This window comes from Convolutriloba macropyga, chromosome 3 (genome assembly GCF_964194025.1).
Source record: "Convolutriloba macropyga chromosome 3, txConMacr16.3, whole genome shotgun sequence".
NCBI classification, from domain to species: domain Eukaryota; kingdom Metazoa; phylum Xenacoelomorpha; order Acoela; family Convolutidae; genus Convolutriloba; species Convolutriloba macropyga.
The window spans coordinates 75,733,691-75,758,987 of record NC_134470.1 but is presented as its reverse complement, the minus strand read 5'-3'; the positions used below and the strand labels follow the sequence as shown (position 1 = coordinate 75,758,987).

At 33.1% G+C, this 25,297-nt stretch overlaps 1 protein-coding gene across 1 annotated transcript; it reads right to left on the bottom strand.

Annotated features, from left to right (window-relative positions):
- On the bottom strand, window positions 1-24,767 carry LOC142337290 (uncharacterized). The gene is made up of 6 exons (XM_075386478.1): window positions 24,374-24,767; window positions 22,986-23,007; window positions 16,394-16,505; window positions 13,998-14,078; window positions 1,947-2,027; window positions 1-227 (listed from the first exon to the last, which is right to left on the bottom strand). Exons 1-6 carry the CDS (start codon window positions 24,458-24,460, stop codon window positions 188-190), a joined length of 423 nt encoding a protein of 140 aa, XP_075242593.1. The 5' UTR covers window positions 24,461-24,767; the 3' UTR covers window positions 1-187.
- Between the last annotated feature and the right edge of the window lie 530 nt (window positions 24,768-25,297).

Sequence of the window (25,297 nt, the reverse complement as noted above, 5' to 3'; positions counted from 1 at the left end):
ATGCTCACTCGGGTTGCACATGTAGTTGGTAGTCAGTCAAGTTTCTTAGCGCTATAAATACTTCGCAGTAATCAGATGCCATCTCTATCTCACCAATGCAACTGGCAGTGAACGCTTTCCAATTCAATTGTCTGCTGATCTGGACACAATCTTTGTCTCCTGTAGATACGTCTGGCTGACCGTCAGCCTATAGCTCGGGGTTCATAACATGGTTATCGAATCGTGACCTTGGAATTATTTCCAACGCGGCATTTTCCTCATTTTTCTCAATACTTTTCAGTAAATTATTTTTACACAAATTGTTCTACGTAAATCAGACTATTTGTGTATTTGAACGGTCTTTTGTTACCAGAAAACGACGTTTGGTTGCCATAATAAGAGGCAAAATAATAGCTATGTCATTTTAAATTGGTCACAAGTTAAAAACATACCCTTATACACCAGATGTCTTCTTGAAGGTTTATTTTCTGGGATGTTGCAGCTTAGGAGTTTCACCTAATGAAAAAAAAACTGAAAAATATTTTACATTTTTTTCTGAAGTCAATATTCTGAAATCTCAATTGAAAAATATTTTACATTTTTTTCTGAAGTCGATATTCTGAAATCTCAATTGAAAAATATTTTACATTTTTTTCTGAAGTCAATATTGTGAAATCTCAATTGAAAAATATTATACATTTTTTTCTGAAGTCAATATCCTGAAATCTCAATTGAAAAATATTTTACATTTTTCTTATAAAATAAATTTTCTGAAATCTCTGTTTAAAAATTGTATTTTTTAGTAAGAAAATCTCAATTCCTCGTACCTGAATGATTTCGTCGTTTTAGTTGATCGTCGTTTCACTTTGAGCTGGGCTGCTGTAATTGCGTTTCAAATATATAATAACCACCTGTTATTGAACATTAGTTAGTCTTAGAAGTCCTATGACATTTGAACCAAAATTTTTGTAGTGACAAGTTGAACAACGCAGTACAGAACAAACATGAAAAATCAATTATTTCTTTGCAAAAACTTCCAGATAAAACTCCAGGAGTTAAATTAAACAATGTAACAATTAAAAAAAATCAAGGTTGGTACAAATAACACTTTTCAAAAGCATTGCTTCTTGCACTTTAAAAGATCTTTTGGATCTTTTCCGTTTTCTTCCGCTTAGTGTGTGCATATATTTTGTGCTGCCTAGACGCAGGTGCCAAATTTTTACATATTGATTTAATATGTAATGACACGTGCTCTGTAAATAAGGGTGCACAACGTAATGGGGGAACAAACGAAAAAAATCATCTCTATTTTCACTCAAGGGTTTTCTCTTTTTAAAAGAGTCCAAACTTAAAACTCGCCAATTAAGGATAATATTGAACAGTATCAGCCTTCTAATTACCTATAGTTACCAAGAAATTACTTGTTTTATTTAAAAAATGGTAATAATACTTACACTTTGCGCATAACACAAAACAAAATAAAAGTACTGACATCCGTTTCGAAGCAGTTTCAGATAGTTGAGTTCTTAAAGGCTACCTGTCGAGAAAACACTTCTATCATAAAATGTATGATAACTGATACGGCATACGCCTTACGGATTACATCTGTTAAGAAAACTTTTGCTCAGAAAAGTGTTCTATTAGAACAAAAACACAAAATATAAAAAGCAATTAATATATGAATAATGGGCCTTTCCAATGTTTTGATAGGACTGAAAAGGACACCCAAAATAAAGTGAAACAATAAAAAGAATAAAGATAAAACATTTCAAAAGAAACATTGTAATGTTACATTACATAATTCAGAAAATGCATACAGTTAAAACCAATAGAATCACTAAATATTTAAAAAAATTATCTAAGTTTTTTTCGGCATGCCTTGATCAATTTTGTTTTAAAAAATGCATAGCAGATTTAAGTGCGATAATTTTTCAAATTTTAGTTGGGAAAATGCGTTGAAAATTTGCCTGAATTGTTCATTGATATTCGGGTTGTCGTCCATCACTCTCTCGTAGTTCAACCAAAATCGATTTGAATTGGCTTTTTCCCTGTTCTCGTGATGAGGAGTTAGTGAGAGATTAATTTATTTTGGCACACAAAACACAACTCTTATAATTTAAATTCCGCAAAAACGTGCTGCTGTGGTTGTATCTGTCGCACAGAGCTGCAATTTTCAGGTATTTTTGATGGGATACAGGCTCTTATTGCCGTTTTCAACTGGTACCCTAGATTGCTTTTGTATCATAAAAATAATAGGTTTATTAATAGTAGTGTGTGACTGCCTATCCGCAATTTGCTTGTGGTGCGGCGACCTTTCTACCTCTACGCCGTGGTGAATGACATGCGGTCCCCGGGTTAGGGGGACCAGGAGAGGCATCGTCAACATCAGGGGAAAAGGGGCAAGGAAGGCGGATTATTCTGTGCAGTGCGGTCAAGTAGAGCAATGGAACAAAACGGTGCTAGGAAAAATTGGCCGACAAGCTGTTTAGCCGACAAGGAAAAAAAGAAAAATTTAGCCAACAATTTAATCATAATTGGTCAAAAATGTCTCATTGGTCCATAAATTAGTGTTTCGGCGGACCGTTATTTTTGGTGTTCGGTCGGGTAGTTCTCTACTCGGCCTCTCCGTGGCCGTAACCCCTCCCCACAGGGGAGGGGGAGAGCTTGCGACCCTGGATAGACCTTCGTTACGCTAGTTGACGGTATATTTGTCCGCTGACGAAATAGTGATTCAAATTGGCCAATCACAGCTTTAGAATTAATTTTATCGCTCACTTTGCTTAAATTGTCGGCTAAGTTTCTCATTTTCTGGTTGTCAGCTAAACGCCCTGTCGGCCAATATGGCGGCCACCCTGCAAAACATATCTTAATACATATTAAAAGAGGCCTTGTTACAGCTTGAATGAAATGAGCGGGAAATTCGTTATTTCCAAGGAGAAATTCGTTATTGCTCGCCCAATCAGATTTAAGTATTTAAAATGCGCAAAAATTTGTTCATTTTACGTCTTCTTGGCGCTAGTGAAAATGGCAGACATACCAAAATACAGAAATTTCATTGCTGGCCAATCGCAATCAAGAAAATGGGAATATTGTTTTGAGGGAAAAGTGGAATATTGATTGGCTGATGGCTCAACAACTTGTCCATTTTTTAAAATAGGATATGCGTGTTAACCTAAAATTGCTCAGAAACTGCGATAAGCCGAAATAGAATACTTTTTTGGGGGAAACTGATCTCACGTTCGGCTGTGATAGATTCATATCAGGTCCCACGGACCGCTTAGGCATTGCCATGGCCCACGAGGCATGGCCAGATGCGATGAAAATTATAATCTATCATTAGGCTATGTCCAATTTAGGCTAATTGAACACATAAAAGTACAAGGTTAAAATCAAAGTCCAATTTTTTGTTTTACAGCTGTTTAAGTATTTAGGGTTTGTAGGTTTTGTGGGATTGGGAATTTCATTTTCGACTGATTATTCGTTTTTAAGAAATTTTTTGGCTTTGTGTGTTCTTTTTTGGTACATCTTTTTTTATTAATGTTATCAAAAAATATAAACAAAATTGACTAATATTTGCAGTTTCTCGTAGTTTTTCCTTGCTCTTTTTCGTAATCAACATTTTTGTAGTGCAATTTTTCAGTCTGTGCATTTCAAAAATCGGAACTTTTTTATTTTGGACCCCCCTCCCCCCAGATTTGTGGACTGCTTTTATCTTTTACTATTTTTTTACATAGTAACGTGCTATATCACAACAAATTATGTCTGATTGGAGGCGTAAAAACACTGGGGGCAGAGGGAACAGAACAGATCCCGAATAATCAATCCATCCAACTGATGGCATTCTGGTTCTCGTTGACTGCTGATTTCTTTACAAGCTTAAGACAAACTTCTGTTGGGTAATATTATATAAAGAAAGAAATTTTCAAGGAAAAAGCTTCGGGATAGTTTTTAATATACATGTATTTGATTTCAGAGCGTTTCAGTTTCATAACTTTTTATGTTTTGTTGTTAACTGTTGCTGTTAGCAAAAATAATTGTTTTGTTGTCTTAATGTGATCTGTACTTAGTAAAGATACGATTCCAGAAATTACTTAATAGTGATGAAAACCGTTTGTCAAGTCGGGCCAACTATTTTACCGACTTTAATTTTTTGTGAACCAAGTTCTTCCATAGTTTAGTTTTCAACTCTGCAAAAGTCCTGCCGGAAAATGTTAGGTTTTGTCTATACTAATTCCATCTTTGCGTTTCCGGCCCAGCTAGTTACGCAACAGTGAAAAACTATTCTCTAAAAATGAAAAGGATGCCATTCAAATTACTACTATGCTTCAGAATTAATTTCAACGATTTAAATGAAAATTTTCAAAGGAATCTATTGTTAATTTTTTCAGATGTCCTTTTTTCTAAATTTTCCTCCTCTTGCATTTCTTTTAGTACGAGTTTTTTTTTCATTAATTTGAAATTCGTTAATCTTATTGTTAATTTGCTGAGTGCTTAATTGACGAGAATCAATTTATAGAACAATTGACTCGGGTTTCCAGATTTTGTCCAGTATTCTCAAGTTTTTTTTCCATAGGTCTCATTTAGGTCTCTGCATAATAGTTAATTGCAAGTTTATATTTTCATACATCAATGAAATATTCTCACGGTTTTTCTCACTAGTTTTCATCCACTCCTAATAAGAGAGACATTATATGGCAAACGAAAACTACTTACAATGATATGTGACCAAATATTTTTCTCCTGTGTTTTGGTGAGATCATTATCTAGTCAGGAAACACAACGAAGTTTTAAGATCAATGTCTATAACTAGAGGAGACGTTTTGTTCTTTATGCAAATTTGACTTTGTATGGTGCCCTTTTTATGAAATGCTAAAAAACTGAGAGAAAAGTTAATTTGCAACTATGACAAAAAATTAATTCTGATTCATCTCGTCGAATCTATACTTTTTGTGCATCAAATTTGAGGCCAATTACGTTTGTTTAATTGTTTTTCATCGTTCTGTTTGTTCTGTTAGTATACGGCTCAGAGCCTACCGTCCGCAGTGAGAGAGAAACAACTAGCGAATAAATATGATTCACTTTAAGAAGCAACAGATTTTAGTTATCTAACAGGCAGCAAAATACAAAAATTGTCTGTTTTTCTCTGTTATATGTTCTGTTTTCTTCTTTTTAGTATCTTGTTCAATTAGGTAACTAGTTTGTGAATATAGAGTGACTCCAAGATTACTAACGACAGGGGTTCTATCGAAGAGGTGTTTTTTCCCGAAAAATTATAGAAAATTTGTTTGGATTTTATTAATCAATTAGTTAATGGTTAGCCTTAATTATTTGGCTTGACTTGGCGAGAGATACTTAGAGAACTGTTCACTCCTTTCTCAATTTGAAAAAAGTTTTTTGCGCCATAAATGTTGTTTTGTATATTACAATCCAAAAACATCTTGTTCAATTTGATGCTAAGAAATCACAGCAGATTTCAAGCATTTTGCAATTTTTCAGATATTTGCAATTTGCAATTTTTCGAATTTTTTGGATCTTTGCTTCAAACAGTTCAGTATGTGATTCAGATCGTTCTTGTTAACGCAGTGACCCGGAAATAGATAGCAAATCAAAAGTTTGTAATGAGATCCGTCAGGTTTTTAGGTATCTTGTTGGTAAGGAACAGAGCAAAATTTTTCAGGTCATTTTCTTCTTTTCCTCAATTCAGTGTCCGACTGAGATCTGTGCGTAGTGTATGAACGAAGAATTTGTTGAAGATCCTTACGCTCAAAATTTTATTAGAAATTTGTATCAAGTGCTGGTTTCTCGACGGTTTGCTTTTAGTTATTTAGTAACTTAGTGGTTTGACTAATTGTCCCAGTGATTCTGTAAATTTTGTCGTGTAAGATCTTATCTGGTCTTACTCGATCAAAACTCTGCCATACGTGAACTTTAATTGTATAAGGTCTGATAAATTATTTATCAGATGTTATAAGATAACAATTCAATTTTGATGAAATGTTATCTTATAAGCTCTGATATTACACGATAAAAGCTCACGTAGGGCAGAATTTTTAGCGTGTAAGATCTGATAGGACATGTTTTAATGATTACAAATTTGCCGTATAACTTAGTTGAATTCCTGTTAAAGTGAAAAATGATCGGTCAACTAAACAATTTTCAAACACAAAAATGTTTTTGATTCTATTTTGGCGGCAGTGATTTTATTCTGAATCTCAACTAGGTACTATGGCTTAACTTAGCAGTCAAAGATAGTTTTGGTCTTTGATTTGAAAAATATTTTCAGCCTAGTTTGATGATCACCGCTTCAGAAAAAGCCTCTGATACTCAAATAACCTTGTTCAAAACATCTTATAAGTCTCAAAAGATAACCTAAGAAAATTTTCTCACTGTTGCTCTGACAAAGTGTTGCATGGTGTAGCTATTTGGCTACTGCTTGAAAGCAACTATGAATTGTCTTCATTTTGAAGAACGTGCCATACTTGAAATTTTTCAATCGTATAGTATCTGATTAAAAACTTATCAAAAAGATGCGTCATAGCTTTTCGAGTCCTTAATCATTCAACAAGATCTTCTAATATTCTTATGAGATCTGACACGATTATTATTTTTGCCAGGCTTAGTTTTTATCGTGTGAGATCTGACAAAAATGAACTTTTATCTTTTAAGTTTTAATCAGATCTGATAATTTTTCAATGTTTGAGACCTGAAAATCTCTCTTACAAAGTCTTAGACAAGCGACGCATAATCTTATGAGTACTTATAGGACAATTTTGTAGAAAATTTATAAGATCTTACACGATAAAAATTCTCAGAAGTCAGGAGGGAGCTCTTTTTTTGTACTTCCAATCTCGTTTTTTATATCAATGAATGCCATAGGTGAACTTTAATTGTATAAGGTCTGATAAATTAATTATCAGATGTTATAAGATAACAATTCAATTTTGATGAAATGTTATCTTATAAGCTCTGATATTACACAATAAAAGCTCTCGTAGGGCAGAATTTTTATCGTGTGAGATCTGATAGGACATGTTTTAATGATTACAAATTTGCCGTGTAACTTAGTCGAGTTCCTGTTAAAGTAAAAAATGATCGGTCAAATAAACAATTTTCAAACACAAAAATGTTTTTAATTCTAATTTGGCGGCAGTGATTTTATTCTGAATCTCAACTAGGTACTATGGCTTAACTTAGCAGTCAAAGATAGTTTTGGTCTTTGATTTGAAAAAGATTTTCAGCCTAGTTTGATGATCACCGCTTAAGAAAAAGCCTCTGATACTCAAATAACCTTGTTCAAAACATCTTATAAGTCTCAAAAGATAACCTAAGAAAATTTTCTCACTGTTGCTCTGACAAAGTGTTGCATGGTGTAGCTTTTTGGCTACTGCTTGAAAGCAACTATGAATTGTCTTCATTTTGAAGAACGTGCCATACTTGAAATTTTTTTATCGTATAATATCTGATTAAAATCTTATCAAAAAGATGCGTCATAGCTTTTCGAGTCCTTAATCATTCAAGATCTTCTAATATTCTTATGAGATCTGACACGAATATTATTTTTGCCAGGCTTAGTTTTTATCGTGTGAGATCTGACAAAAATGAACTTTTATCTTTTAAGTTTTAATCAGATCTGATAATTTTTCAATGTTTGAGACCTGAAAATCTCTCTTACAAAGTCTTAGACAAGCGACGCATAATCTTATGAGTACTTATAGGACAATTTTGTAGAAAATTTATAAGATCTTACACGATAAAAATTCTCAGAAGTCAGGAGGGAGCTCTTTTTTTGTACTTCCAATCTCGTTTTTTATATCAATGAATGCCATAGGTGAACTTTAATTGTATAAGGTCTGATAAATTAATTATCAGATGTTATAAGATAACAATTCAATTTTGATGAAATGTTATCTTATAAGCTCTGATATTACACAATAAAAGCTCTCGTAGGGCAGAATTTTTATCGTGTGAGATCTGATAGGACATGTTTTAATGATTACAAATTTGCCGTGTAACTTAGTCGAGTTCCTGTTAAAGTAAAAAATGATCGGTCAAATAAACAATTTTCAAACACAAAAATGTTTTTAATTCTAATTTGGCGGCAGTGATTTTATTCTGAATCTCAACTAGGTACTATGGCTTAACTTAGCAGTCAAAGATAGTTTTGGTCTTTGATTTGAAAAAGATTTTCAGCCTAGTTTGATGATCACCGCTTAAGAAAAAGCCTCTGATACTCAAATAACCTTGTTCAAAACATCTTATAAGTCTCAAAAGATAACCTAAGAAAATTTTCTCACTGTTGCTCTGACAAAGTGTTGCATGGTGTAGCTTTTTGGCTACCGCTTGAAAGCAACTATGAATTGTCTTCATTTTGAAGAACGTGCCATACTTGAAATTTTTTTATCGTATAATATCTGATTAAAATCTTATCAAAAAGATGCGTCATAGCTTTTCGAGTCCTTAATCATTCAAGATCTTCTAATATTCTTATGAGATCTGACACGAATATTATTTTTGCCAGGCTTAGTTTTTATCGTGTGAGATCTGACAAAAATGAACTTTTATCTTTTAAGTTTTAATCAGATCTGATAATTTTTTCAATGTTTGAGACCTGAAAATCTCTCTTACAAAGTCTTAGACAAGCGACGCATAATCTTATGAGTACTTATAGGACAATTTTGTAGAAAATTTATAAGATCTTACACGATAAAAATTCTCAGAAGTCAGGAGGGAGCTCTTTTTTTTGTACTTCCAATCTCGTTTTGTATATCAATGAATGCCATAGGTGAACTTTAATTGTATAAGGTCTGATAAATTAATTATCAGATGTTATAAGATAACAATTCAATTTCGATGAAATGTTATCTTATAAGCTCTGATATTACACGATAAAAGCTCTCGTAGGGCAGAATTTTTATCGTGTAAGATCTGATAGGACATGTTTTAATGATTACAATTTTGCCGTATAACTTAGTCGAGTTCCTGTTAAAGTAAAAAATGATCGGTCAACTAAACAATTTTCAAACACAAAAACGTTTTTGATTCTATTTTGGCGGCAGTGATTTTATTCTGAATCTCAACTAGGCACTATGGCTTAACTTAGCAGTCAAAGATAGTTTTGGTCTTTGATTTGAAAAAGATTTTCAGCCTAGTTTGATGATCACCGCTTCAGAAAAAGCCTCTGATACTCAAATAACCTTGTTCAAAACGTCTTACAAGTCTCAAAAGATAACCTAAGAAAATTTTCTCACTGTTGCTCTGACAAAGTGTTGCATGGTGTAGCTTTTTGGCTACTGCTTGAAAGCAACTATGAAATGTCTTCATTTTGGAGAACGTGCCATACTTGAAATTTTTTTATTGTATAATATCTGATTAAAATCTTATCAAAAAGATGCGTCATAGCTTTTCGAGTCCTTAATCATTCAAGATCTTCTAATATTCTTATGAGATCTGACACGATTATTATTTTTGCCAGGCTTAGTTTTTATCGTGTGAAATCTGACAAAAATGAACTTTTATCTTTTAAGTTTTAATCAGATCTGATAATTTTTTCAATGTTTGAGACCTGAAAATCTCTCTTACAAAGTCTTAGACAAGCGACGCATAATCTTATGAGTACTTATAGGACAATTTTGTAGAAAATTTACAAGATCTTACACGATAAAAATTCTCAGAAGTCAGGAGGGAGCTCTTTTTTTGTACTTCCAATCTCGTTTTGTATATCAATGAATGCCATAGGTGAACTTTAATTGTATAAGGTCTGATAAATTAATTATCAGATGTTATAAGATAACAATTCAATTTTGATGAAATGTTATCTTATAAGCTCTGGTATTACACGATAAAAGCTCTCGTAGGGCAGAATTTTTATCGTGTAAGATCTGATAGGACATGTTTTAATGATTACAAATTTGCCGTATAACTTAGTCGAGTTCCTGTTAAAGTAAAAAATGATCAGTCAACTAAACAATTTTCAAACACAAAAATGTTTTTGATTCTATTTTGGCGGCAGTGATTTTATTCTGAATCTCAACTAGGTACTATGGCTTAACTTAGCAGTCAAAGATAGTTTTGGTCTTTGATTTGAAAAAGATTTTCAGCCTAGTTTGATGATCACCGCTTCAGAAAAAGCCTCTGATACTCAATAAACCTTGTTCAAAACATCTTACAAGTCTCAAAAGATAACCTAAGAAAATTTTCTCACTGTTGCTCTGACAAAGTGTTGCATGGTGTAGCTTTTTGGCTACTGCTTGAAAGCAACTATGAAATGTCTTCATTTTGAAGAACGTGCCATACTTGAAACTTTTTTATCGTATAATATCTGATTAAAATCTTATCAAAAAGATGCGTCATAGCTTTTCGAGTCCTTAATCATTCAAGATCTTCTAATATTCTTATGAGATCTGACACGATTATTATTTTTGCCAGGCTTAGTTTTTATCGTGTGAGATCTGACAAAAATGAACTTTTATCTTTTAAGTTTTAATCAGATCTGATAATTTTTCAATGTTTGAGACCTGAAAATCTCTCTTACAAAGTCTTAGACAAGCGACGCATAATCTTATGAGTACTTATAGAACAATTTTGTAGAAAATTTACAAGATCTTACACGATAAAAATTCTCAGAAGTCAGGAGGGAGCTCTTTTTTTGTACTTCCAATCTCGTTTTGTATATCAATGAATGCCATAGGTGAACTTTAATTGTATAAGGTCTGATAAATTAATTATCAGATGTTATAAGATAACAATTCAATTTTGATGAAATGTTATCTTAAAAGCTCTGATATTACACGATAAAAGCTCTCGTAGGGCAGAATTTTTATCGTGTAAGATCTGATAGGACATGTTTTAATGATTACAAATTTGCCGTATAACTTAGTCGAGTTCCTGTTAAAGTAAAAAATGATCAGTCAACTAAACAATTTTCAAAAACAAAAATGTTTTTGATTCTATTTTGGCGGCAGTGATTTTATTCTGAATCTCAACTAGGTACTATGGCTTAACTTAGCAGTCAAAGATAGTTTTGGTCTTTGATTTGAAAAAGATTTTCAGCCTAGTTTGATGATCACCGCTTCAGAAAAAGCCTCTGATACTCAAATAACCTTGTTCAAAACATCTTATAAGTCTCAAAAGATAACATAAGAAAATTTTCTCACTGTTGCTCTGACAAAGTGTTGCATGGTGTAGCTTTTTGGCTACTGCTTGAAAGCAATTATAAATTGTCTTCATTTTGAAGAACGTGCCATACTTGAAATTTTTTTATCGTACAATATCTGATTAAAATCTTATCAAAAAGATGCGTCATAGCTTTTCGAGTCCTTAATCATTCAAGATCTTCTATTATTCTTATGAGATCTGACACGATTATTATTTTTGCCAGACTTAGTTTTTATCGTGTGAGATCTGACAAAAATGAACTTTTATCTTTTAAGTTTTAATCAGATCTGATAATTTTTTCAATGTTTGAGACCTGAAAATCTCTCTTACAAAGTCTTAGACAAGCGACGCATAATCTCATGTGTACTTATAGGACAATTTTGTAGAAAATTTATAAGATCTTACACGATAAAAATTCTCAGAAGTCAGGAGGGAGCTCTTTTTTTGTACTTCCAATCTCGTTTTGTATATCAATGAATGCCATAGGTGAACTTTAATTGTATAAGGTCTGATAAATTAATTATCAGATGTTATAAGATAACAATTCAATTTTGATGAAATGTTATCTTATAAGCTCTGATATTACACGATAAAAGCTCTCGTAGAGCAGAATTTTTATCGTGTAAGATCTGATAGGACATGTTTTAATGATTACAAATTTGCCGTATAACTTAGTCGAGTTCCTGTTAAAGTAAAAAAATGATCGGTCAACTAACCAATTTTCAAACACAAAAATGTTTTTGATTCTATTTTGGCGGCAGTGATTTTATTCTGAATCTCAACTAGGTACTATGGCTTAACTTAGCAGTCAAAGATAGTTTTGGTCTTTGATTTGAAAAAGATTTTCAGCCTAGTTTGATGATCACCGCTTCAGAAAAAGCCTCTGATACTCAAATAAACTTGTTCAAAACATCTTATAAGTCTCAAAAGATAACCTAAGAAAATTTTCTCACTGTTGCTCTGACAAAGTGTTGCATGGTGTAGCTTTTTGGCTACTGCTTGAAAGCAACTATGAATTGTCTTCATTTTGAAGAACGTGCCATACTTGAAACTTTTTTATCGTATAATATCTGATTAAAATCTTATCAAAAAGATGCGCCATAGCTTTTCGAGTCCTTAATCATTCAAGATCTTCTAATATTCTTATGAGATCTGACACGATTATTATTTTTGCCAGGCTTAGTTTTTATCGTGTGAGATCTGACAAAAATGAACTTTTATCTCTTAAGTTTTAATCAGATCTGATAATTTTTTCAATGTTTGAGACCTGAAAATCTCTCTTACAAAGTCTTAGACAAGCGACGCATAATCTTATGAGTACTTATAGGACAATTTTGTAGAAAATTTATAAGATCTTACACGATAAAAATTCTCAGAAGTCAGGAGGGAGCTCTTTTTTTGTACTTCCAATCTCGTTTTGTATGTCAATGAATGCCATAGGTGAACTTTAATTGTATAAGGTCTGATAAATTAATTATCAGATGTTATAAGATAACAATTCAATTTTGATGAAATGTTATCTTATAAGCTCTGATATTACACGATAAAAGCTCTCGTAGGGCAGAATTTTTATCGTGTAAGATCTGATAGGACATGTTTTAATGATTACAAATTTGCCGTATAACTTAGTCGAGTTCCTGTTAAACTAAAAAAATGATCGGTCAACTAACCAATTTTCAAACACAAAAATGTTTTTGATTCTATTTTGGTGGCAGTGATTTTATTCTGAATCTCAACTAGGTACTATGGCTTAACTTAGCAGTCAAAGATAGTTTTGGTCTTTGATTTGAAAAATATTTTCAGCCTAGTTTGATGATCACCGCTTCAGAAAAAGCCTCTGATACTCAAATAACCTTGTTCAAAACATCTTATAAGTCTCAAAAGATAACCTAAGAAAATTTTCTCACTGTTGCTCTGACAAAGTGTTGCATGGTGTAGCTATTTGGCTACTGCTTGAAAGCAACTATGAATTGTCTTCATTTTGAAGAACGTGCCATACTTGAAATTTTTCAATCGTATAGTATCTGATTAAAATCTTATCAAAAAGATGCGTCATAGCTTTTCGAGTCCTTAATCATTCAAGATCTTCTAATATTCTTATTAGATCTGACACGATTATTATTTTTGCCAGGCTTAGTTTTTATCGTGTGAGATCTGACAAAAATGAACTTTTATCTTTTAAGTTTTAATCAGATCTGATAATTTTTTCAATGTTTGAGACCTGAAAATCTCTCTTACAAAGTCTTAGACAAGCAACGCATAATCTCATGAGTACTTATAGGACAATTTTGTAGAAAATTTATAAGATCTTACACGATAAAATTCTCAGAAGTCAGGAGGGAGCTTGTATATCAATGACTGTCATCGTAGACTGAAAAAATGTAATATTCATTTATTCTCTTTTTTTCCACATTTTTAAACTTAGTCTTTTGAATTTTTCACTGTGTTTTGTTTTGTTCCTTAATTTTATTCTCGTTCAATGAAAAGAAGCTCGAAATTTATGTTTTAGTGTGCGTATAGGGCGTGAATCAGACCCTAGAAAAACGTGGGAGCGAAAATAGAATAAATTCTTGATTGTTTCGAGAAGTTAGAGAGAGGGATGTTGAGTGATTCTAACTGAACTTAAAAAAACTGATTAAAAAAATCAACGGTTGGTCATGAACCAAGATTTCTCTATCTTCAATAAAATTATCATTAGAAAATATTCATTAATTATTGTGTGCTTTATAACAAATGCAGGGTTTCATATTTTGATTTTTTACTCCAAACTGGATTTTAATTCAAAACTCTTGTTCAAAGACTTGAAAGTCAAATTTATAGCAAAGCAAAACAGAGTAAAGAGGCTATCATTAACTCCTCCTCACAAAAATTCAGCTATTTGCATAACTTCTGCCATATTTTTAGGTTGCCAAATTTTTCCATCGGGGAAGTACTTCCTTGTGCCACTGAAAAAGAAAACAATCATGAAACTGCGTTTAGAACCGGCCAATGAAAGCTTTTGTAATGTAACTGCCGAGGTTAACTTTTATATATATATATATATATATATATATATATATATATATATATATATATATATATCTATATGTATATATATATATATATATATATATATATATATATATAACTAAAATATAATAACACAAAGAAAAATGCTCATTCATTGTAACGGCTCTTTCAGTTGACTGAAATTTACATAATTGTTACAAAAATATCATGTCTTACAAGCGAATCTTATTTGCAATACAATTTTTTTAAATAAGCAATATGTTCTTTGTTCCTGCAAGTCTGCAAGTTTGTGTTTTCTTGTGTTTTCTTTTCTGATTCGAGCGCAACATTATGGTAATTTAAGTTTTTTCATAGGTTTTTTATGGTCTTTTCACTGTTTTCAGCATCACTGTTTTCAGCATCACTGTTTTCAGCATAGAAAAGCATTACGACAATTGCCACAAATTCCGTCCCCCCCCCCAATTTAGAGCAGGTAAAAGTAATTTAGGCATTTACTCCTTAAATAGGACTCCAAAATTGGAAATTAGTTACGCTAAACTGCAACTTGGTCCATTGCGACAAAGTTTAGTACTTTTCTCTATGTTATTACAAATTTTCTATCACGGACGAGGTAGTGACAGGTCCCTAGTAATGAGCGGATTCGAATCTTGCAAGAATCTTGCACTATGATTCAAAACTTGCAAGATTCTTGCAATAATCTTACAAGATATCAATCACGCCAAAAAAATATATCGGGGTACAAGCGTTTTAGAAAACATCTTCGAAGTAAATTTTTGTTTATAAAACAAATTAAAAAACCAAGTTCAGTGAAAAAAAATAGCCCAGATTCAAAATCTTGCAAGAATCTTGCAAGAAACTTGCAAGTTTTTGAACTCTGGAAAAGCTTTTTGTGTATTTTTTAATCACTAAGGGTATATCCAATTTTGAGGGAAGATGAACTAAATTTGCTTGCAGTCACTATTTTCCGCATTTGCTTACCCAGCCATTTCCTTAAATAGATATCGGAGACATTAACTCAATTCAATTCAATTCAATCCTCTTCGAATAGTTAATTGCACGTTTTTGGCTCATTTTCTTCGCACAGCAATTTTGAACAACCACAAACCAGTCGGAAATGGTGACTGTCACATTCCAGTAAAATGAAACTTGAAAAATCTTGATAAGAAACTTATTAAAACTTGGCAAAGCTTGATAAAATCTTAGTAAGATTCTTGGTAAGAAAATGTCAAGATATGTACGGACATGCAAGATCTTTGCAAGGAATTCAAGAAATAAGATCTTGATATGATAAACAAGAAAGAATCTTCAACATCTAGCATGATTTGTCAAGTTTCAGGGATTTGAAAAACAAGAATTAATAAGGTGTATCAAGATTCGTTTCACTGGGAGATTATGATAACAACAATATTGAGCTCTATATGAAATGAGCCTGAAATTGGAAGGCGAGACCGGTAGGTTGCCATGCAAGGTTTTTTGAGATTGACTGGAAATTATTATCGGACAGAATCTTGGAAAATGATGGTTCTGTTAAAAGATATTCAAAAATGATGGCTGTACTAAAAAATATTGAAAGGAGTAAGCTAAAATTCAAGATTAATCAGGCATCTATCGTACCATATTTAAGCCTATTTTCAAGAAAGTAGACAGGTCCTGTAAGGCAAATTGAAAGGATTAAGTAGAAGTATCCCCCCAATTCTGAGGAGGTAATTCGTATGGGGTAACTTTTATTTCCCCATTTTGTGATTTTGAAAAGGACTCTACGTTGCTTCTACGCCAGATCATATTTTGTAATGCTCTTTTTACTAATCGCAGTTCCATTTGTGCTTAAGAAGAGTTTCTGATCAGGTAGGTTATCCTAGATTCTTGAGTTTGCTCAAACAGAATACAAAGTTGTTCACTCAACTGAATCTGATGAGAAATATTTTTGTTCTGAGACGTCTCCCTTAGAGATCGATTGTGTTTTAAGGATTCTCGTCAAAGCTAACAAGTTTGGCCTCAATGGGTAATCTTAGGCCTCATATGAAGTTAAGATATTTGCATGATTTTTTAGATCTTTCCGTTTGTGCCCCCCCCCCATACGTTATGCTCATGCTCCCCCAGTTACCGCGCACGTGTCACTACATGGTAAATGGTTATGCAAAAAATATGGCACGTGCCTCTGGGGGTTGTATATAATATGCACCTACTAAGCTTGAGGGGTGGGAGCACAAACGGAGAAGATCCAAATTTTTATTAAACAACTCATACTCACGCTTTCAGGCACTTTCCTTTGGCACCTTGCAGGTCAAAGTTATCCCCAAAACTCTCTAGGCTGAAGCACCTGTCTTCTATTCCCTCATGGCCCAACCAGTATTCTCCACACTCTGGAGCAAAACAAAAAACAAATTAATCCATCAGCATCTAAATTTAGTATTTGTAAAAGTCATTCTGAGGAAAAAAAATGTTTTTTCTGTATTAGATGCACCTCCAACAAAAGCAGTGGGAAATTTTCTACTCGTCTCCTTGAGAACTTTCCAAACAACTTTTAACAACATTTTGCGTTCGAGCAATTATTTAGAAATTGTCTTAGACTTCGTATACTTTGAGCGTTTTGTGGATTTGAGTTCATTCATGTTTAATTCATGTTATTATTTCGTCTAATTTTTCACTAACATTACAAGTTCAATTTATGTTGAAAGATCTTGCGAATTTTTGGACACAAATTTTGCAAGACGATGCATAGCTTTTAGATTCTTGCAAGTTTATTTTTTTCCATATGAATTAGAATTAGTTGACGACAAATCTATGGTAAACAAGGGGACCTCTCATGACATTTCAAGACAAAAAACATATTTGCTCGAGTATATATACTGCGCAATGCCAATTTTTTCCGCACACAGATTAGGTATTAAGATCAGGAAAGTAAGTGAGCGCGAAAAAGTCCGACACGCTCAAATTTTGGTATACAGGTCGGTAGGTTTTGCATTTTACAGTGTGCACAATTCAACGACAAGTGTAATTGACTTTAATGTTTTGATTGCGTCTCTCATTTCCGTGCAGCGGCGGCTTCCATTTTTTAGCGGCACCTTCCAATCTTTATGAAATGCTTCACAGAAAAAATTTTCGTTTTTATGAAATTTTTAAGTCGATTAATTAAAAACCAAAAGGTAACAATTTATAAATCGAATAATAAATAACCAAAACGTAAACACTGAGATGGCGAAGGAATGGCACAATTCCGTGCAAAATAGAGCGATGCGATTCGGGGGATTAGTCGCCAATTTTTGCATTGCTAGATAGCGTATAAAAAGTAACGAAATTAGCAACGTCAGCAAATTTTGCTAAAATGCAAAAGCAACAAAACCGGATGCAGAAGTGAATACATCACTTCTGCATCCAATTGTACAATATTTGTGAAATTTAACATTTTGGGGTTTCTTTAAATGATGTGAATCAAGTGATTTAAAAACAGTAAACCAACATAAGATTCAAAACATTCACATTATATGATAATTTTTAACCTATACGCATTTTGGAACTAGCTAAAGGTATTAATCAACTTCTTCTCAAAACTTAAAAAAAAACCACGGATTTTACCATTTTCATTACAGTTTCCGTTATATATTATAACTTTACTGTTTTCATTACAAATTTCAATTTCAATCGGAGAAAATAACTAATATATATTGTTCGCGAAAAAGAGTACTCATTAGGCACAAATTTAGAAAATTCTCTAAGTTTTCTATTTTGTTACCCAAGAAAATTTGATAATCACTATTTAGTTAAACTAAAAGTCCAATTTTGTAGTCAATTCAATAACTAACTCAAAAAATTAGGCTTCAGTTTTCTAAGTTCTTCATGCACAAGTAGGGTGACCCCCCTGTGCTCCTGTTTTCACAATGCCTTTCTTTTGAGATTTAAAACTTGTTTCACCAACCATTGGCTTTACAAAGATACATGAGAAAACGAATTTTAGGCAATTCTTTAGATATTGAAAAATTCAGTTAAATGTCGGGAAATTTAATTCATTTTGTTTATTTTATTGCCTTAGGAAGAGGTGAAAATTTAAATTTTAAATCTATATCTTAATGAAACTTAAAAGGTAGAAACGTAAATGTAGTAAATTTTGGTTATTGGATTCCGCATATTTTCTCAGAAGTTTTGTTCATAGCAACTGCTAAGAGTTGAACTATCAGATAATGAAAACGAAATTGACAAAACGGTGAAAATCAACCAAAACGATGAGCCAGCAAGCTGAATTTTGAAAATGAGTTCAACTAAGCCGAAAAATTTTGGGATACCCGTATTTTAAGTTATCCCTTTTTTCCTGGCGGGCCGTGGGATGCGCTTTGCCCGCGTCGCGGCATCCACGGGAATACCGGCCAGCAGCTTCCGGATTATATCCCACCAGATTATTTTGAATCAGAGTATTTTTACTCGCTTTTTGTAATGACTACAGTTTCCATTGTGGCAGCCAATAGATACGTTTCATGTGAAATATAATATAACTAATTTGTGCTTAGACCGAAAATAAGGAATGCTTTTCTCAATTTAATATGAACGTTATGAAATGTTTCCCACATAAGGTTTTCGATAGCCGATAGCTTGGAAGTCATAATCAGCCGGAATTTTAAAAAAACTCTGCGATACAAAAAAATTTGTCGAAAATTTGACAATCAAAACGGATCTTTTGTGTTTTGCCCCTTCCTCCAGTCCAATAACCAACCTGTTTGCCCCCTCTCCTAAATATCTACTTATTCTTCCATAGAGATCCTTCAGTTTAGGCACCAAAATTCCGGCACCGGTACAATATTGGATGAATTTTTGTTACCGGATGGAAGATAAACGAGAAATAGTACAAACACGTATTATTTTTGGTCTACTTACATTTTAGGCAAAACTGTATTACTGTGAGGTGTTAGTTTCAAAATTTCGCTGCATTTTTGAATTATAAATGCAGTTTGTGCATTGAGTATAGGTAATTGCATGAAATGCAAACAATATGTTACAACATGAGTAAGTGGGGGTGCAAAAGGACGTTGGAGGGGGGAACCGAAAAGCTCCAAAAAAAACACAGCGCCTCAAATTTTTTATAACCTTTCCTTAAAAGGTGTACACTGATTTTAAAATTAACGTAAAATGTAATCATGGAGCCTTAACAAATAGTTCAGATTGCAATTTGCTAATAATTTATTCGGTATTGACAAACTGACGCTGGGCATCATCATAATTGTTTATTGACTTTATAGATAGTTTTGAAAGTTCAATACTTTAGCAACAACTGTAAAAACAAATTGAAAGCTGGGATTTTTCTCTCCAATTATAATTGTTCAGAACCTTTTAGTGAGGGAGGAACTATACATTCAATTGAGTATTTTAAGTTCTGTCGATTTTGGCCGGTCAATTTATTGATCGTAGAGAATGTTGAGTTGTATCACTAGAAAACTCTTCTAGTGTAGATTTTGAATTTATAAGATTTATTAGAATTTCCTATTTCTGAGGAGTTACCGAGGTTTTGCGAATAATTGCTAACTTATTTTTACTTTATGTCAATTTAGCTACATAAAAATTTTTTTTGTATCAAATTATTGTTTCAAAATATATTTTACGCTAAAATATGGAACACTTAAATGTTATATTTAGACTACCAGCAAAAAATAGACCAGATTTGATCCCATCGGGGGCTTTGACAAAACAAAAGAATTCGAACTCTTTTGCTGCGCTTTTTTTAAATACTTTCACATTTTTTTGTGTCAATCGCAAAAAATGAATTTTATGTCAAGTTTCTCTGATGCACAAAAATTTCGGCACCCATTTGTGTGACAAAACCCATTTACAATCAAAAAAACGTCCAATTAAAATGTAATTTGTTTTCAGTGAATCATTGCGCATAGTTTATATAGCTACGTCACTGTGTTTTTGCATTTTTTAACAATTTTTTATGTTTTGCCTGCGTTTGTGGTATTTTTGTAGTTCTATGGCTCAGTATTGTTGTCTAAATGTCCAATCAAATTCCCGAAGAGGATTAGAGATGAAACTACCTAAAGATTTGATTGCATACATAATGGCTGTTAAGACTTTTGAAAATATGTTTCGGAAAAACAAATTTGAATACTACCCGATTTTAGTTTCTGTGAAGTTATAGGTCAATCAAACCAATCACAGATCTCATATGTTTCTGTAGGAATAAAAAGAAGTCATGTTAGCTTTTTCTAATAGCTATTGGTTTTATTATTGTGACATTACGAGTTTTGTTTAAAATTTTGAGATTTTTGTTCATTTGCGAAAAGTTGTGGTTTCTAGTCGAAGTCTTGTCACGTTATCACAATATTGAAAGTATGCAATGACTTTGAACAGAATTTCAATTTAATATAATTTAAATCAAAAGAGAGTAGTTTTTGATTTTGTTTTGACGGTTTCTTCTTGCAATTCATTATTGAATTTTTGGCTTTGCCTGCTTTTTTGTCCTTTTTGTTAAGCATTTCGTTTTTGTAATAAGTGAATGATCCGTGGCTTCCAATCGAACCATAAATTGACAGGTTTAATCCTTTCTAAGAAAGCTAAAGGTTTAAATAGTTCTCATACTCCGAACTGACTGAAAATCTTAGTGGTTTGTTTATATCAATTCATATTCGTTGAATTTTTATTTTGTTATTGCAGATTTTTGGTAAAAATTTCAGACATCCCGTTGATCCAAAAAAATTATTGTATCCAAAGTTGTTCAGGGACTGTCTAATTATTTTTATTGCTTTCGTCATTTTTGCCTAGCGTTTTATTTTTTTTTCTGCTTTTTTCCTGTAATTGTTGTTCTTTATGTAGTCGTAAAATTTTTCTGTTTGATGACAAGTCAAAACAGCTTTTGTTAAAGGGGGTTAATGAATGTATTTAATGCGGTCGGCTGACAGCCAACTGATTCCATGAATTTGAGTTTATTTCCTTTTTCCTCCTCTCCCCTTTTTGTTCTTCTTTCGTCAACAAAGTCTCATTAATGAAAGTTCCCATCATTTTTCTTGTGACTTTTACTTTATCTTCTTTTTTGATTTTGTGTTACAAAGCATTAAGACAAATATTAATCGATTTGGTGTTTCTTTTTAGTGCCGTTTAAAAATTTTTTCTTAATAACAAGTCCGACTTTTTTTCAAGTACGACTTAACATTGTCATTAATACGTTACCGACATCGGAAAAAAAATAATTGCAATAATGTAATATAAATTTTAGGTATCACCTGACGATTTTAAGAGTTTCAATACTTTCTCTTTTGTAAATTGTTTGTAAACTTTTCTTTGTGTGTATCTGTAGTTATTTTGCAGTATTGTCATAAGGTGTAGCCTCAACAAAGTCAAATCTTTCGAGGATTAAAACTGTTTCTGTCTACAATTTCAGTTAGAGCTACTAGTTTTGATGACTTTTGAGATTATTTGGTTTAAAATAATTAATGGATGATTGAATTTCGCAAATTTATTTTTGTTTTGGCAACTGGTTATTGGTTCCGATTATGCACAGGTCCCATAAGCTTTGTAGTACAAGATATGAAACTATGTAGTTAAGGTTTTATCTCATGATGTTTTGACTTTGTAACAATGGGGTTTTAAAGTTAGATATTGAGTTTTTGCTGTAATTGCTATCTTTGTTTTTGTTTATTTTATTGTTTGTATTGTCTGGTACTCATTTCAATGGCACGTATCTTTATCTGTCAAATGCGACAAGGCATTATATTATTCAACTAGTAATTTGGGTTTGTAACGTTTTTTAAACTATTTTTAATATCTATGTGTTTAATCTTTTCGAATCTCTTCATTTTTTGGACGATTAAGTCAAAAATGGGGATGAGCGGGTCGGCGCATTATGTGCAAACGCACATTACCGAGCCTCCTTGTTTTTTTTTTATGTTATTTGCTTCCCATAAATAAATATCTGTAATATTATGCCAAACACCAAACTGCTACACAATATACCAAACTCGAGCAAATGTTCTCTAATAAAATCACAGCATTCAATGTTTTCAGCGCTTATTCTCAGAAACAATTTCCCACATAATATGAATCATTCAGTAGGTTTGAATTATTTTCATATTGTTCTTGTCTACTTTTTTGATGTTTATATAATGCAATATTCTGATTATTGTCAAACTACTGCCCGCTGTTTGCGGTTTCAAAATATTTTTTAGCAAAGAACTGAAAACAATGATAATAGATATCCCTATCTAAATGCTTTATTCTTTGGCTGCGAAGCTGCCTGTGAAAACAGGGGTGAAGGCTCGGGCAAGGCAAAGTCAAATTAATTTTTTGATCTTCTTTTCTGATCACATTAATGATCATTAATGTAATCAATTAGAGTGATTAAGGCGACTCATTTTTTCATTGACATCAAGCTAGACTCATGGGTCGTTGGTCATTATTGCAAGCCAACTATCGTGCAACATTCTTAAAAGATGGCCGGCTAACTTATAAAACTTGCATTTTTGAAAATTATCTCGTATGATCGGACACGAATAAAGAATTCTCCGAAACAAAAATGGTGCCTACTGTTTCACGGTTTTGGTAAAATGTGTGCTATATTTTGCAATACAACCGTCGTCTGTCGACTAGGGCAGTAGTTTACGGTCGGTTTCAAAAAAAGCACGGAAAAAACCTCACTTAATTTTAGATAAGAAATAAACCCCCTCGGAAATAAATCCCCACTTGACTAATAAAATGCTTCACGAGCCATGGTCATGCTTTAGCGGCCCATGGGACTTGATATGAAACTACGACAACTATCCTAGACCCGTTTACGGTATATATGATTTACATCTTTATAATTGAAGCTTAAGTGAGTAATTCGGAAGTTGTTTTTACTGGATCAGAAAATAAATTTCAATTACCTTCTTTCTCGATTCCATATTTCTAACAAAATTCCCGCTTTCATCAGAGAAAACAGTTGCTGATCTTTAGTCTTTACTTTAAATATGGGTTAAAATTTTGAGTAAGTTTTAACCAATAACTCATCAGAAATTTGAACCTATTCTGCCGGCCCCACCCACATCTCCCGGCTAAGTGGGCATATAACTTTCACACCACCAGGCGCGCCTTCGATTTTGTTTCAATAAATAGAAATGTCCTATATAAAAACGGATCTATTCTGTCCCCCCCCCCCCAGCTTAGTGGGAATATATGCTTTATGACCCGACCCCCAGGCGCAAGTGCATTTTTTTACATAGTAACATTATATATAACAACACATAATTTGTAACTGGTGGTCCTAAAAAACACTGGGGGCGGGGGGTGAAACAGAATAGAACCATAAAAACGAAAAACTTGTAGGGTTCATTGAAAAATTTGTGAAAATGAAAAAAATAGTGGTCCTTCCCATTATAGCTACCCCACATAGAATTATAGCCCCACTATTAGTGTATTTGCTATTACAAAGGCTATAGGTTATCTGACAACTAAACTGGGGCTGCTATAATGCTATAATGGGAAATACCCCAAAATAAGGATCTCCTTTTGTACCCCCCCCCCCCCCAACCGTACGTTATACTCCCCCAGTTACAGATCACATGCCATTACATAGTAAATCATTGTGCAAAAATATGGCACGTGCGTTTGAGGGTACAAATAGTATGCACTCACTAAGCTGGGGGGGGGGGGGGGGGGGTTCACAAACGGAAAAGATTCCAAAAGAATCCAGAAATGGATCTATTCCGTTTTTGCCCCCCCCCCCCCAAAGCGTAGTCGGTGCATATTATTTGCACCCCCGCAGACGCACGTGCCACATTTTTACATAATGATTGCTAGCAATGACACGTGCTCTGTAACTGGGGGTGCATATCATACTTTGGGGGGGCACAAACGGATGAGATTCCCTGACGTTTTAATAAAAACAACACGTGCCCGTGAGGGTGACAAATATTGTGAAGTGGACTGGGAGAATGTTGCCTGACATACGCTTGAGATTAGTGGATGACGTGAAATACTCGATCGTTTTTGTTGCTATTTAAAAGCTAATCAATTCCCTCGAAAAGCGGCATGCGCTAAAATACAAGTCAAATTTTGAATTTTTACCGTTGATCTTTTTTTCCGGTCAAAAAAGAAAAAACCATCATTTCAATGCTCTAATTTTTTCGAGCGAAAAAAACGAGCCAAATTCAGTAAAATTTTGATTGAGAAAGCCAGGGAATAAAAACCCAAAACAAAACAACCCAGTTTCTTTTACAGTGAGAACAAATTAAGGATTTTTGATTTTTATAACTGTTCGGGAATTTTGTCTTACAACTGTTCGTGGACTAGCCAAGATGGTTAAAGTGGCAAAGCTGAGAACAACAAAAAGAACATTACAAACTTTTGTATAATTTATCATCTTGGAGATTAAAAGTATCTGAACTTCAATAGTCGAAATAAAGTTATGAAAGACTACTGAAAAATTATAAGGTCATAATGAACTACACCCTTCAACACACAGTTGGTAAACTAAAACTTGCTTAGAAGTAAATTATAGGCGTATATTCATTATAAAGCGCTGGGTGATATTATATTACGGAGAAAATGTGAAAGACTATCAAAGAATTATGAGGTCACTGAATATCCCAACTCTTTAGCCAACAGTTGGTAAAAACAACTTTCTTAGAGGAAAATTATAGGCTGATATTGAGTATAAAAGCACTGGGTCAACACAGCTGATAATTCTATACTACAGATAATTTTAAAGACTATTGAAATTATGAGGTCAATGAATATCACAACACTTAAGCTAACAGTTGGTAACAAAAGGTTTGTTAGAAGAAAAGGTGGCGGTCAAGCAATCCGATAGACAAGGAAGCCGAAATTGAAATGGAGGTTAAGTACGTCAAAAAAAATTTGGGATACTTATATTTTAAGTTGCCCTGCCGGGCTGGTTGACGCGCTTCGGGATAATTGGCCGGCGGTTTCCGAATTATAACCTACAGCGGATGAGAAGCATGGCCATGGGCAGCGGTCTGCTGAGGCCCGTACCAACTAGTTGTCTAAAGTTTGACGTATTTTTGTTTCTTTGATGCATTGGAATACCTTATACACTATAATAAAATGCACAGTGATGATTTAACGGCTAACAGTGTTTTATTTCTGATAGATTACATAACTATTACATAACTTTCGGCTTGCTTTTACGTCCGCTTACTTTTACTTCGGCTTATTTTGCGTTCACCAAAAAATAAAT

Coding starts and splice junctions, on each gene's coding strand:
- LOC142337290 (XM_075386478.1), bottom strand. CDS start 24,460: ATGATAAATTATACAAAAGTTTGTAATGTTCTTTTTGTTGTTCTCAGC. Junction 23,008..24,373: donor TGGCTAGTCCACGAACAGTT/GTAAGACAAAAT, acceptor GAATTTTGTTAG/AAATATGGAATCGAGAAAGA. Junction 228..1,946: donor AATATCAATGAACAATTCAG/GCAAATTTTCAA, acceptor AATAATTCCAAG/GTCACGATTCGATAACCATG.